The sequence below is a fragment of the Leptopilina boulardi genome, unplaced genomic scaffold, assembly GCF_019393585.1.
Source record: "Leptopilina boulardi isolate dan_hultmark-lab unplaced genomic scaffold, ZJU_Lbou_2.1 LbouV2_70, whole genome shotgun sequence".
Lineage (NCBI taxonomy): Eukaryota > Metazoa > Arthropoda > Insecta > Hymenoptera > Figitidae > Leptopilina > Leptopilina boulardi.
In genome coordinates this window covers 563,028-577,751 of record NW_026138017.1, presented here as the reverse complement: position 1 = coordinate 577,751, position 14,724 = coordinate 563,028, and the positions used below count along the sequence as shown (strand labels likewise).

Here is a 14,724-nt window from a genome sequence, read left to right as displayed (position 1 = left end):
TTTAAAAAAAAATGATCCGTCTGCAGGTGGAAATAAAAGATATATGATCCTCGCAGATATACTGTGTGAGAAAAGGAATAAAACAAGACGACACGTCAGTGGCGGCGAAATGCATTGAACCTGATGAGAAAGTTATAAGGGATGAAGAGGAGGGAAAAGGGTTTCGAATTTGTGGCGGCGGAAGGTCGACGAATGGGATATAGCGAATGAATACCGAGTATGGATTTGTGAGAAGCCAATAGGAAAGCGAGATAGCCTCCCTCGTTTATGTTCGCTACACCAATCGGAGAGCATTTTCCACCCTCGTGAAATCTCTTCGGAGGTGGAAAAGTGCGCAGGGGTGACTTTCACTGCTATATATATGTATGATGCAGCTGCCCCCTGCCTGTTGGGCTGATAAAGACAGACATTCGAGTTTTGGATCAGCATTAACGACCGATAGCGGTCGACCCTGCCATCGCGCAGGCATTCCTTGACACCTTCTATCTACCCTCCATTTCCGACCCCCTGACATCGACCTACTAATGTCAACTAAACTCATTTCGAAGATCCATCTCAGATGATGTTATATATATATACACAATTTCGAACAGTAATCAATTCCGTCGTTATCTTTTTTAAAATCATTGAGTACTGGAGGAATAATAATTTAAAGAAATCAATATTTATATGCCCGGTGAGAAGATTTAAATATGGTGAATTATATTTTTCGAACCGTGTAGTGTTGATAATATAATTTGTTTGCTCACGACAGATTAGGTGTTGCAGCACGTGTTCTGCCATGTGACAAGCGTGCCAGTAGGGCAGAGAGAGGATGAATGTAAATATTCCCTTATACAATTTTGTTGTAGACTTATAAAGTGGTTTTAAATTTAGGATTATAAAGCTTCGCTCAATAAATTCGACTCGAATTTTATTTTTAAAATTTTCGCTTCAATTCTCTAATGTTGAATTTGCAATGACTCTGGGCGTTAAACATTAATCCATTAGGAAATATTAACATTAGGAAACAATGTAATCGAATAGAAAAAATTAATCATTTAGGAAACATTAAAGAAAACCTAATCTTTTAGAAAACATCAAACTATTAGGTAACATCATTTTAATATATTGAATTAATGTTTACAAAACGTTATCAATACATCAGTTCAATATAGGAAACATATAATTATTCTTTTAGAAATCATCAAAATCTGTTAGGAAATATTATCAATATACAAAACTATTATGAAAATCAATCCTTTAGGATTATTTATAGCAAACATCAATCCATTAGCGTATAACATCAATCCAATAGGAAACATTATCAAACCATTGGGTACACATAAAATTAAAAGGCATTAAAATAAGCGTTGCAGCTTATTTTAATGCCTTTTAATTTTATGTGTAACATCCAGTATGAAAACATTATCAACTGTTTAGGAATCATTAAAATCTGTTAGGAAATATCAATCCAATAATAAAAATTATTATTAACCCATTATAAAAATAAACCCAATTCTTTAGAGGTTTCCAAAACAATTTAAATCCATTAGGTATGATATCAATCCAATAGGAAACATTATACCATCAGTACAGTAAAAACCACTGCGTTAATCCAATAGAAACTTTCAGTCCATAAAAGTAACCCCTTTTTAAATGAAAAAGTATCAGAAATCTGAAATTTAGGAAAACAATAAGAATCTATTACCGCAAATTCTGATAATAGATCTAATAAAACAATCTGTAAAATCTGTTCTTTATTTTATTGAAAGGATCATTATCCGCTAAAATACACATATATATGTGTATATGTTTCTTGTAATCTTATATGTGTGTGTATATATATATATATATATCCATCCCTCAGCCCAATATGTCCCGTCACAGAATAGTGTATATGTACAGATTACACACATACATATATATATAAAGGGAGCGAATAGCCACGGACAATATATATCAGTTTACAGTGATAAAAAGCAAACATGGGAAATAACGCTAGGAATTACTGAACCAAACAATATGTCCCTCTCTCGCGCGTCTCATGGGGATGCTGAAGAGTTTTCGACCAATCCCCCATGCTTAAATACGATTCCTTTATGGACAATAATTTTACAACGAAACAATAGATATATACTATATAACAAAAACCTTCGTTTTATTTCGAGCTCGGTTGCGCGGGAGAAAATAGATAATAGGAGTATATATATATAGAATATGTGTCTCATTGCCCGAGAGATACAATATCATGTTATTGGTCATGTTTCATTGTTGTCACCATAAACGTTTGACTTTTATATTAACTTCAAATTGTGTTTACAAAAAAAAAAAAAAAAAAAAAAAAAAGAGGAAAACAATTAGAGCTATACTAATTTGAAATCTTTCAACAATTGAAGCTATATATATACTTTTTAAAAATTGAGTTAATATAAAAAATTTATGTTTGTTATAAAAATGCATAAATGTTGAAGAATTCACTCATGCATTCATTTATATCGGTATTTACCTTAATTTAATAAAATAGAATTAAATTTATTAATAAATAATAAAAACATGGAGAAAAATGATACTTATACTAAACATATGGAACTAAAATTTTGTTTGGATACAAATCTGTATTGTTGCACTATATTGTTACTACAACGCATTTTTAGTTGGTGCAACAAAATTTTATTGTTTCTTACAACAAATTTGTATTGTTATGCAATAACGAATTTGTTAGGAATTAAGAAATTACTACAACAATACATAGTTGTAGCAAAACAAAATTTGTTAGGTTTAGTAAGTATCAACAGTTTATTTTTCTCCGTGCATCATGAAAATAAATGATTTATGAAATCTTTCTAAATCTGAATTCAGTGGAAAAGTCAAAATCAATCGCTAAATTCCAATATTTGAGAAAAATTTGCTATCAGCATTTTCGCCAAAAGTTATATTGATTCAAAATCATTTGCTATAGAATTTGCAAAAAATTTTAAAGCATATATGCTTTTAAAACAGTACTTTTTTTATACTTTTGTTGGAAATAGCGAAAATTTTACTGATCCACAGAAAATGAAAAGGCATTAAAATAATAGCTGCAACGCTTATTATTTTAATCCAATTTTGCTTATTTTAATCCATTTTGGTAATAAAATAAGCAAAATTGGATTAAAATAATAAGCGTTGCGCAGCTTATTTTAATGCCTTTTAATTTCCTGTGTCCTCATAGTTAAAATCGCACTAATTCTCACACTGATTTTCAGTAAAATTAGAGATAACTATAGAATTTAGCAATTGATTTGACATCAGTGAGTAATTCAAAATCAGCGACTTTTTTTTTTTTTTTGATGATGATGATGAAGATTTGTGAAACAGAAATAAAATGAAGGGGTCTGAAAAATCGGTACCCTTTTGCTTGCGGGTGTCTCTTAGCGGGTAGTGCACTCTTGTATGCCAGTGACTAGTGAGGTAAACTCAAGTGTCTAGGATGCCCGAAGGGGCCAGGGGGAATATGGGTATAGAAAGAGTTGTATGTTAGCGAAATAAGAAAGGATAGAGAGGATTATATAGCATATATATACAGAAAAGAGAGAATGAGAAAGAAAAAGAGAGAGAGAGAGAGAGACCCTTAGGGGATGCTTTTTCCTCAGTCTGAGCATTCCTTCAGTGGGCGACGCTCAACTATCAACTTGGCTAGGCGCTCATGACAGCTCACATATGCGGTATACGCGGTGGCAACGGCCCAAGCGCAAGAAGTAGACAATTCACAATTAGCAAACACAAACAGAACCACGAGTGGTTTCAAGTTGCTGGAACGTGATGTATAGAAGCCTGGCTTTGCTCTCTATATATATATATATATATATATATGTCGTAAGCAAACGATGCGGGGTAATCTTCAATATAATACCAAGCACAATAATTGTTCCAAAATTGCGACTAGTTTTTATATATAATTTTGGTAAAATTATTATACGGTATATGGAGGATAATTTATTGATGTTGTTTTTCAAAAAATAAAAATCTAAAGATTATGTATACAGATATCTTCTATAATACAAAAACGCAAAATAATCTATATATATAAGGTTTTCTGTTATCTTTTGGGAGAAGAAAAATATAATTATCTGAATCTGGTATATCAGGAAGATATTTTTTTCTGGTAAAAACAAAAATAATTCTCTTTAGAACCAAGAAGATATTTTCTTCTGATGGAAAAAAGAAAAAATAATTCTGATTCTGAAGATCCCAAGGAGATATTTTGGAAGAACCATATAATATATATATATATAATCTTAGAAAGGTTTTTCTATTAGAAAAACAAAAATAATTCCGAATCTGTATAGATCTAAGATTTCTTCTGTAAAAATATCTGAATCTGTACTGATTAAAGAAGATAATTTCTTCATGAAAAATAAGGAAATAATTCTGATTATAGATCCAAAGAAGATATTTTTCGAAAGAACCGCAAAGTGTAATCTATAAAGACGCACACACAATCAAGAAGAGATTATACACAGTAAAAACAAAGTCTTAAACCGTTTACACCTTAAATTAAGCCCATATATTTTGCATAAGTCTGTCCTTTTTTAATTGGTCTGACTCCGTTTACACCTTAAATTCAGCCTCAAAAATAGGCTGAAATCAAGATTTCTTTTTTAGTGTGTAGAAGATCAAGAAGATTTCTTTTTCAAGAAGAGGGATAAAACGCAATATGATTTCTATTGACACAATAAAATATTCTAAAATAAAAATTAAAAAATCGAAAAAAAGAAAATAAAGGAAACTAATTCCATTAAGTTGGGTATTTTGTTCATACCCGTTATAATACATATATATATACACGCGGGCGCATCATGCTTTCGCTGTTGCGTTGGAACACTTGAAGCCCCAACCAGTTACGGCAACAATAGGCTTTGTCTTCGCGCCGTCGGCTCTCGCAAATTGGTAGAAATCTTGATTAAAGGTGCAATTCCGCTCCTGCCTTGAGGACAAATATGAATTGCACCCCCCTGATACTTCCATCCACACCCCCCCCCCCATTTCTTCGTGTACAAATGAAAATGGAAAAAGTGCGCTGCTTTTTCGCAAAGCATGCAGAAACCATAAAAACCATTTCTCCTTATATTTCTAAAAAACCATTTCAAAGACCATATATATATACTTGCTTCTCTAATCGCTCTTTCTATCTCACACATATATATATCTCTCTCTCTTGAAATGGTGCCCGAAATGTTTACCACTTTATTATCCCGTTTGGCACTTCATTTGCAATCTTTGCGTTTATACTGAGTGTGGTTACAATTCTGAATTTTCCTATGCTAATAATATTAAAAAAAAATTAATTATTAATTAATTTTTTGTAAATTAATTGAAAACATTTATTTGATTCAAATAATCAGTTATATATTTGACTAATACACGGAAAAGTTAGTCTCTATAAAACTGATTTTAGGAAATACACAAATTGGACTTGTAAACACTACAAAAAATTTTGGCACCCGCAAAAATTTGTTGTGGTTGCCACAATAAAATTTTTTCCGTTTATTATCAAATAAATGTTTATTCGTATTAAATAAATTATTATTGGAGTCAATTAAATGGTATTTATTACAAATACTTTAAATACTTTAAATTAACATTTTATTTCTAATGAAAATTATTGTAAATCAAATGCAAAAATTGCAATCCATTCTTTTAACAAAAAAAAAAACGAATATATATATGTAAAATGCCAACGAAATTATATAGATGAGTTTTCGAGTGAATTCGTATATATATGAAAATTAAATGCAATGTCAAATACAATAATTCTATTATTTGAAATGACCCTCCGGTATATATATATATATATATATATTGAAGGATTACAGACAAATACGCATGGAATTATGAATGATGGATTAGCAGTGAAGGTAACATTGATATGAAATAAAGTTTTGTCCCTGACAGATGGGTTGGTTATTTTGTATTAATCCTACAATTTCCAACCTATATATATTTTCATAACGAATTTATACCACTATACGGAAAATTTTTATATGTATAAAAATTACCAATACAGTCGCAAAAATCCCATAAAAAAAAATTTTATTTGATTCAAATAAACGCGGTTACTTGATTATTATAAAATAAATATTTACTTGAACGAAATAATTTTTATTTGATTTAATTAAGTGGTATTTGTTTTAAATACAGAAATTATTGATTCAAATACAGTTTATTTAATGCAAATAAAAATTATTTGGATTAAGTAAATATTTATTTGATAATAAGTAATCGAGTATTTGAATCAAATACATTTTTTTTTCAGTGTATACACATACCAGAATTATTGTTATTATAATTATTAACATAATTACAATTTTTAAAATTACTATATATATAATTATTTCAAAAATTAAAAAATATAAATTTAAAAACAGTTTAATTTAAAAAATTAATAAATTAAAAAATTGTTATAAATTTTTTTTTTTTTTTAGTGAAAAATTACGGAAATTTAAATATTATTTTGTAAATAATTAAAAATGTATTGGTGTTGTATCATTAAATGTATATATATAATGTATGTGTCTATCAGTGGATTCTCACTCCATAAAGCTTAGTTTGCAGAACGATAATTGAGATGTATATACATGAAAGGGATTCCCATCACTATCTATATACCATATTTGCAAAGTGAGCTGTAGATCATGAAAATCAATTCAACTTTTATATATACACTTTGATGTGTAACATATACCAATATGAAATATCCGCTTACCTCTTTTTATTTGCAAAAATTAAATATTTATTTTCAATAAAATTCAAATTATTTCAATTATTATATTATTATATTTAATAATTTAATAATTTAATAATTTAATAATACAGTATAAAAAGAATAATTTAACAATATATTAAATTTACTAATTAATAATAATTTAATAATTTTTATTAATTAAATTAATCATTATTTTGAACTGCGTCGAAAAATTTCAATCTTTTAAATTATTAATTAATTTTAATATATTTAATTATTAATTAAATTATATTTGGCAATGTAAAAAATGTTTTTTGAATTAATAATTTTCATAACAATTAAATTATTTAATAAGTCCAAACAAAATTGATAAATTCTAAATTAATTAGGTTTAAAAAAGAAATTTTCTCTTAATAAATGATAATTTAAATACACTCTCTATGAGAAAGAAATAATTAATATAAAATAATTTAGTAAATTATTGAATTAATCAATAATCTTCTTTATTAATGAATGATATTCATTTTCAAAAATTCAAAAAAAAAAAAAACGCGCCACATTCTACTTTATCGGCCGTTGATTTGACCTTAGTTACCAACCGTCTGAAATTGGAAACTTGAACTTTAATCTAACCTCAAAAATTTATAATTAATAGACGGAGAACATGTTTTTTCTCTGTTCTTATATTTTAATAATGTAATGTGATATTGTGCCAATTAATTTTAATAAATGTACATTGTGTTATTGAAGCTGTACATTTGTCTAATTCTTTAAAACACATAACGTGATGAATGTGATAAATTAAATAATTGCTGTTCATAACCCTACCCCCTGTGAATATATTTCCATTTGTCATTAAAAAAAAAGGTAATATTAATTATGCTTTTATTTATACTCAATTTTTTCCTTATTTTGATTGAAATAATTACGTTTAGAATGTAAATTTTCTTAATGCTTAAGAAATTGTTTATAAGATTTGATCATTAAATTGTTGGCTGATTATTTACGAATTAAATATTTATTAGAATTTGTATTCAACAAACAAATTAAAAGATCAATGTTAAAATTAATAACCAATGTGGAATTATAATTAATAAGAATTTTATTATCAACAGGTATTTTCAATTATGCAAGGAAGTGACATTTCTTATCTCCTGACAGGAGCAATTTTCTATATTTTTGGTTTAATTTGGTGTTTTGAATATGCAATCTTCTGTTCACCTGGCAGACAAACTACACTCGATGGACGTGGTTCATCGCGAAAAAATGGACGATTTAGAAAAATATTCTCACGTTATCCATTGGAGGGTGTTTTAAAATTAATTGCCACTGTTATTGGTCTCACTGGAACATTGACATATTCACCAAATAATGGAATTATTTCAGCCAAAGTTAGATATGCAACGATATATCTTTTTTTTGCATTCTCCGGTCTAGTCGATGTATTTAATTTTTATTTTCCACACAATTTTAGTAATGGCCTCGTTAAAATGGGTCTTGCACAAAGTTTTTTTGTCGAAGGCTTTTTATTTTTGTGGGCAAATATTGGTGATAATTCAATGGTCGATGCAATTCTCGCTGGAATTGTATGGATGTCTGCATTGTCAGTGACATTGGAAATAATTTGGCCGGAAATCAAATTATTAACCGGTGTAACAACATTATTGCATGGAGCATGGATTGCTCATATGGTACGTGGTCATGGTACAAATTTTTTGACATCTGAAGAAATTGCTGTTAATTTCTCGTGGCATATTGCTGTTGCTTCAACTGTTACACTTTGTATTGTTGGTATTACTCGATGTTCAACTCCTCGTTTATCGCGTGAAATTCCACCGGAAATTCCAATTTATGATTATTGTCAGGAACCGAGTCGTTCATAATAAATTGACAGTTGAAACGACAATGCCAAATATAGTCTTCCGCGCAAAAAATCGGTTTTTAAAAAAAAAAATGATTCAGGAACTAAAAAAAGAGATTGATCAAAAATGTTTGAGTTTTAAATCATTTTTAATGACTGATTTTTGATTTTGCCTATTGACGCTTTCTTTTAAATGAGATTATGATAAAATAAAAATTCTCAGTATTTTAAGGTTCGATAAACTAAGGAAAAGATGTGTGTGAAAAGAATTTAAATTTAATAACTGCCATTCTTTTTTTATAATGAAACTCTTTTTACTGATTTTTTACTTTTAGGTATAATATTAAATATACCAGTGATTAGTCTATGTTTTTTTTTTTTTTACCGTGACGAAGTAGATTTATAAATATTTATTTCGATTTTTATCCGCTCTACAAATTCTTGTAGTTTACTGTTTCTATTTATTTAATGTGATCAAACTAGCCAATTAAAATAATTTCTAATTGCTTTAATTAAATGATAAGTAGTTTGTAATTTTCACATTAGTGCCACAATTTTAATGATCAAATTCTTTGGGACTATTTTTTATTTGCTCTTATTGTTAAGTAAAATAAATTTTATAATTTTTTTTTTTTTATTATAAAAATTATTTTATTGTACAATTATAATTATTATAATTTAATAATTATAATATAGTAATTATATTTTAAAATTATAGAATTATGGCAGCGTTAATGTCAATAATCTGCAACGAAATATACTCTGTGCCTTTCTAGTGCCTTGTGATTCTTAAAATAATTATACACTATTTTTATCACATGACAACGAATATAAATAATCAATATCTTGTTTTAAACACTGACAATATGTATTTTCTATTATCTGTGTACTATTTTCTATGGAAATATATTCTTGTCTAATTAATATTAGATTTCAAATTTTATTTTAGAGTATTTAAAAAAAAAAATATTTTTTACGTCACTCATTTATTTTAAATTTGAAAGAAAATTCAACTTACCCAATTTTTGTTTAAAATTAAACGATATTTTGAAGCCATATCAGATTCCCTTTTTAAAATTTTGATCCTGCAAACAAATAATATTGATTAAAATTTGGTACAATAATAATTTTTTCTAATCTAATAATTAATATTGTGTAATATATTTGTATTATTATATTTTTAATATAATCATATTATATGAAATGAATATGTATTATTTAAATATTATTTGTATGAATTAATAATTAACAATAAATTATATTTTAAACATTTCAGTGCACACCAAATTTGAATTTAGCGCTTGGCGTTTTGTTATCCAATCAAATGACTTAAAGTTTTGAACTGTGATTGGCTAAGCGAATTGGAAACATCAGAAATTCCGCTAAAGAGCGGAAAGTCGGGGAAACTCCTGTCAAAAATTAATCCCGTTTAGTGATAAATATTCGTTTTGTAATGTCATTTTTTACATTTTACACAAATTAACGTACAATATAATCAACGTGTTTGGAATTTATCAAGAAAATTGTAAAAAATTCTAAAGAAACAATTATATTTACAATTTAATTAAGATGGTAAGTTATCGGCATTTGAGGTTAGGAACGCCTTTCACAAACATAACTTGTCTTTTTTGCATATAATTAATCATTATTTACTTATTGCATGTGAAAAACAATGAAAGAAAATTTAAATTCCTTTCATTGTTAATAATTTATTTTTATTTTCCAATGAAATATTTTATTATTTTGACATTTCTGTGCATGAGTCGTCTTTTTTTTATGCTAGTGCAGTAGAATGTGTCACAATTGTTTTTTCAATAAAGAAATAATCTGTTTTTTTATATAATTTATAATAGTAATTATTAATAATGATAAATAAGTAATAATATATTAATATTTATATAATTCGTTACTCTTTTTATTACATTGACTTACTCCAAAAAAAATTATTTCTTAAATTTTCTTTTTTAATTCAATTTTTGAAATGAAAATATATTTTTTCATTAAATAATATTTTATTTTTATTTAATTAAAATACTTTTTTTACAGTCTGGATCATTGAAACCATATTTAACAGCCGTAAGGAGAACATTGACAGCAGCAATGTGCGTGGAAAATTTTTCATCTCAAATTGTCGAAAAGCACAATAAACCAGAAGTGGAAGTAAGAGCAAGCAAGGAACTTCTCTTAACTCCAATTCTCATCAGCAGAAATAACAAGGAAAAGATTTTAATCGAATCAAGTATAAATAGCATGAGAATTAGCATTGCTGTTAAACAAGCTGATGATTTGGAAAAAATTCTCTGTCACAAATTCACTAGATTTATGATGATGAGAGCTGAAAATTTTATGATTCTACGTAGAAAACCCGTAGAGGTTGGTAATTTTTCTAAAATTCTTCATTAAAATAAATTGTTTCGTTGTTTTATTTATTCTTTTTTTTCACAGGGTTATGATATTAGTTTCTTGATTACGAATATTCACACTGAACAAATGTATAAACATAAAATTGTCGATTTTGTAATTCACTTTATGGAGGAAATTGATCGAGAAATTAGTGAAATGAAACTTTCCATGAACGCAAGAGCTCGTACGTGTGCAGAAGAATTTTTAAAGAAGGTAAATTATAATTTATTTGTCAGTTTTCTATTTTATTATAATTTTAATGTCAAAATTTATAATTTTCAGTTCTAGTCGAAGGAGGAGTAACGAAAATGTAATATGAGTCATTAATCAATCAAGGAAAACGAATATCCCGTCGAATATTTTGTTCTCATCTCATTTTTTTTGCTACGTATTATTGATAACAAATATGCTCTAAGCACAAAGGCTATTTATAAGTAAGTTTTTTTTTTACGTTGGTGCAATTATAAAAATTAATTATAAATACTAGTTTTAATGTCCGTTTTTCTATATGACGAAAAAAAAACAAACACTTTTTTTGAAGAGTGAGAGAAAAAAAAGTACTACTATATTTACAGAAAGTGTAGCTAATTTTACTATTTTAAAATTAATATTCACCTTTTGAAATTTTGCACAGAGAACAATATTTTTCTTTGATTTTACAGAAATGTAGAATTTCTGTTACTGATTTTTTTTTCTTTTTATAAATAAGATCATTTCTATTCAAATTTACATGGATAAAACAGGGATTTAGCGATTTTAACACAGTATTAATGAATACAAAAAATATTTCGACTAAGGATTATAATGCCTGCACGTTACTTCTTTCAAACATTACTTTTTTTCCCAACGAATTGAGAGTTTCGAATTTTTGTATAAAAACAAAAACAAAAAAAAATGTCGAAAAAAATTTTCTTGCAGAAAAAAGAGTTATAAAAAAAAGCGGTAGAAAATAAAGTATTGAATTTCGCCTGTTGAATGCTATAAAGGAGTAATTGAAAAAAAAATAATTGTAATTATGAAAGATAAATGAAAGTTGATGTGAGCGAATTGTGAATGGGGATAAATGAAAAATGTAGTTTTCATTAATACAATTGCTCAATTATATTTGCAATTGCTGATAAATTTAGCTTACTCAATATGCCGATTTGTATAAAAATTTTTTTTTTTTTTTTGATTTTAATGTCAAAGAGGTCACAAAACATCGTTGAAATTCAAATTCAAGATAGATGTCATCATATTAACTGCCAAAACTAATGAAAAAAAAAAAAATCATTTATATTATAAAATTTAGAATTAGTAAATTAATTAAATATAGTTAATTAATTATACTGAAACTAAGATATTGGTTAAGGTTCGCAGTCACAGTTTTAAAATTGTTACTGCTAAATTTTAAATCTCTACATCTATATCAACGTCTTATATTTATAATAAATTTCGAATTAGCAATGATTTAATTCATTTTCCATTGCCTAGATCCGATGAGATAATTTTTTTGAAAGTGGGGATTTTTTTTTAATTAGTTTTTTTTTTATAGATATTTATATTTTTTAAATAAAGGGATAGATTTAGTTGTCTTTCGACTTTAAATGTATCTTTGTATACTTCAATGTAAACACAGATTGAGATGCAGGTATAAAGGTAATAAAATCCCAACATCGCTTCAATCAATTTTAAATAGAAATTATAATTTTTAAATATTATTTCTCTTATTTATATTTATATATATATATAATAATATTTAAAAATTATAATTTCTATTTAAAATTTATCGAAGCGATGCGTTGGGATTTTATTACCTTTACACCTGCATCCCAATCTGTATGTTTACATTGAAGTGTGCTGTTAGCCAAAGGTCATAGCAATTAAAAATCCTAAAGGTTATTTAATTAGTTGCAATTTGTGTATTGACTTATTAAGATGTGTTTAATAAAAGTGTGAATTTTTCTAATTTTTAATTTTTTTTTTACATTTACAGTGAGAATATCTTCGGGAATGGTTGAATTATTTAGTTCGCGAACGAAAAAATTTTTGTGTCTTCGTAATTTTTATTTTTTTTTTTTCAATTCCGGGAGTGCTCGAAATTCTTAAAATCGCGACCGTTTAAATATTTATTTAAAAAAAGTATTTTAATTATTAACGTGCGCTTTAGGGAGTGTTCGAAATTTTTTTAAATCGCGTGTGTTTGAGGTACATTTCTTCTCATTGTCCTGAAATATCTGATACATCGCTTCCAGACAAAGGTTAGAGATTTTTATTATTTAAATATTAATTTTCTTTTGAAACTATATATTTTATAAAATATTTGTTTTATTTAAATATTTTTAATTCAAATTAAAAAAATGGGAATCACAAAAAATTCCCCCCCCCCCCACAGAAAAAGTGAATAATAATCAATTGACAAAGTTAGGAAATTTTTTTTTTCGAAATATTTTACGAAGGGAATTTTGGTAATCGATTCTGAGGATAATTATTGAAAGAAAATATAAAATTGTGATCGCTCAATTTAGAAATGTAGGAAATATATAGGAGTTCAATGTAATAATTATTTTATATTTAAAATAAATGTAAAATCGAGTAGCAGCAGGAGGATTCGTTTGGTACAACAATCTTTTAATCGTTATGCACAACAGGTCTTTGCGAACGAACTCCGCCTCACGATGCGACCGATAATGTATATGTATATATATTTATTTGTGTGTATATATACAAGACTGTGTGCATATGAAAAGTCACCTAAGACGAACGTTGTTTACATGAAAATATCATGGCTCGAATTTCCTGGCCGAGTGCCTTCTTCGAAAAGGAAAGAATCAAACAAACGTTTTACAATTACTCTCATACTATTTCTCCTCTGTGGGTAGGGTCTATCAAATGGTCAGTCAGTGTTCAATGTCTCTTGTCAGTGTCAATCGCGAATTTTCCCGCAAGTATCTCAAAATAATTCCAGTCGCGTTGCATTTTTTCTAATTACACTTTCCACGCGTTACAATTTAATTGCATTTAAATAATTAGATTTTGATAATTGAATTGACAAAAATTTGAAAAAAATGAAAAAATTTATTTGTTTCTACTAATAGATTACTTGACTATTAACAAATAAATATTTTTATTAATTTATGTTTATTAAAAATTAAATATTATTTGACAATAAAATTTATTTGTCTCAGAATCTAATATATATTTTAATTGTTTTTAAATAAAATATTTTCTTTGGTGCAAGTAAAAGTTTATTTAGCGCAAATAAAATTGTTTTTTTTTATTTAAATCGAATTTTATTTGAAATAAATATTAATTTGACTCTTGAGACAAATATAATATTTTTTTTTGCTAAATTTAAATTAAATTTAGAAATTAGTTAATTTAATTTATTGTGAATGATAAAATAATAATTTCTAAATTTTGTTATTAATTTTTTTGAAGAAGATAATCTTTTTGAATTTTGTGCAAATTATAATTTCTGAAAATCTTCAATTCATACTTTTTGCTTCTTTTTGCTAATTTTTTTTATTATTGAAAATATGTTTATTTTGAGCTCAGGGGAAATATTTAAATTCTTACTAAAATCAAAATTTGTTGGCAATTCTGAATTTATTTGATTCAAATAAAAATTATTCGATACACTGAAAGAAAAAAAAATATTTGATTTAAATACTCGATTACTTAACTGTTATCAAATAAATATTTAAAATAATTTTTATTTGAATTAAATAAATTGTATTTGAACCAATAATTTATGTATTTGAAATAAATACAA

The 14,724-nt window shown here is 26.6% G+C and overlaps 5 protein-coding genes across 5 annotated transcripts in view; 4 read left to right on the top strand and 1 right to left on the bottom strand.

The window, feature by feature from the left end:
- Positions 1 to 10,050, top strand: part of LOC127290551 (zwei Ig domain protein zig-8-like) — a 171,003-nt gene extending 160,953 nt beyond the window's left edge. The window contains exon 13 of the transcript XR_007844379.1: positions 9,844 to 10,050. The gene's annotated coding sequence lies outside the window, so the exon portion shown is untranslated. The remainder of the gene's footprint in view (positions 1 to 9,843) is intronic.
- Positions 1 to 14,724, bottom strand: part of LOC127290557 (caveolin-1-like) — a 253,523-nt gene that overhangs the window by 712 nt on the left and 238,087 nt on the right. Inside the window, exon 5 of the transcript XR_007844381.1 lies at positions 9,586 to 9,652. The gene's annotated coding sequence lies outside the window, so the exon portion shown is untranslated. The remainder of the gene's footprint in view (positions 1 to 9,585; positions 9,653 to 14,724) is intronic.
- LOC127290553 (transmembrane protein 45B-like) lies at positions 7,341 to 9,491 on the top strand. The gene is made up of 2 exons (XM_051319226.1): positions 7,341 to 7,573; positions 7,822 to 9,491. Exon 2 carries the CDS (start codon positions 7,834 to 7,836, stop codon positions 8,587 to 8,589), a length of 756 nt encoding a protein of 251 aa, XP_051175183.1. The 5' UTR covers positions 7,341 to 7,573; positions 7,822 to 7,833; the 3' UTR covers positions 8,590 to 9,491.
- LOC127290559 (actin-related protein 2/3 complex subunit 4) lies at positions 9,952 to 12,419 on the top strand. Its single transcript, XM_051319236.1, has 4 exons — positions 9,952 to 10,139; positions 10,614 to 10,940; positions 11,013 to 11,183; positions 11,253 to 12,419. The coding sequence occupies exons 1-4, from the start codon at positions 10,137 to 10,139 to the stop codon at positions 11,256 to 11,258; spliced, it is 507 nt and encodes a 168-aa protein (XP_051175193.1). The 5' UTR covers positions 9,952 to 10,136; the 3' UTR covers positions 11,259 to 12,419.
- Positions 12,941 to 14,724, top strand: part of LOC127290541 (nuclear factor 1 X-type) — a 64,033-nt gene continuing 62,249 nt past the window's right edge. The window contains exon 1 of the mRNA XM_051319202.1: positions 12,941 to 13,210. The gene's annotated coding sequence lies outside the window, so the exon portion shown is untranslated. The remainder of the gene's footprint in view (positions 13,211 to 14,724) is intronic.

What these genes read in the sequence shown, in the direction of transcription:
- LOC127290559 (XM_051319236.1), top strand. An exon ending in TACGTAGAAAACCCGTAGAG is followed by an intron (nt 10,941 to 11,012) that starts GTTGGTAATTTT and finishes TTTTTTTCACAG; the next exon opens with GGTTATGATATTAGTTTCTT.
- LOC127290553 (XM_051319226.1), top strand. Translation starts at nt 7,834, where the DNA reads ATGCAAGGAAGTGACATTTCTTATCTCCTGACAGGAGCAATTTTCTAT.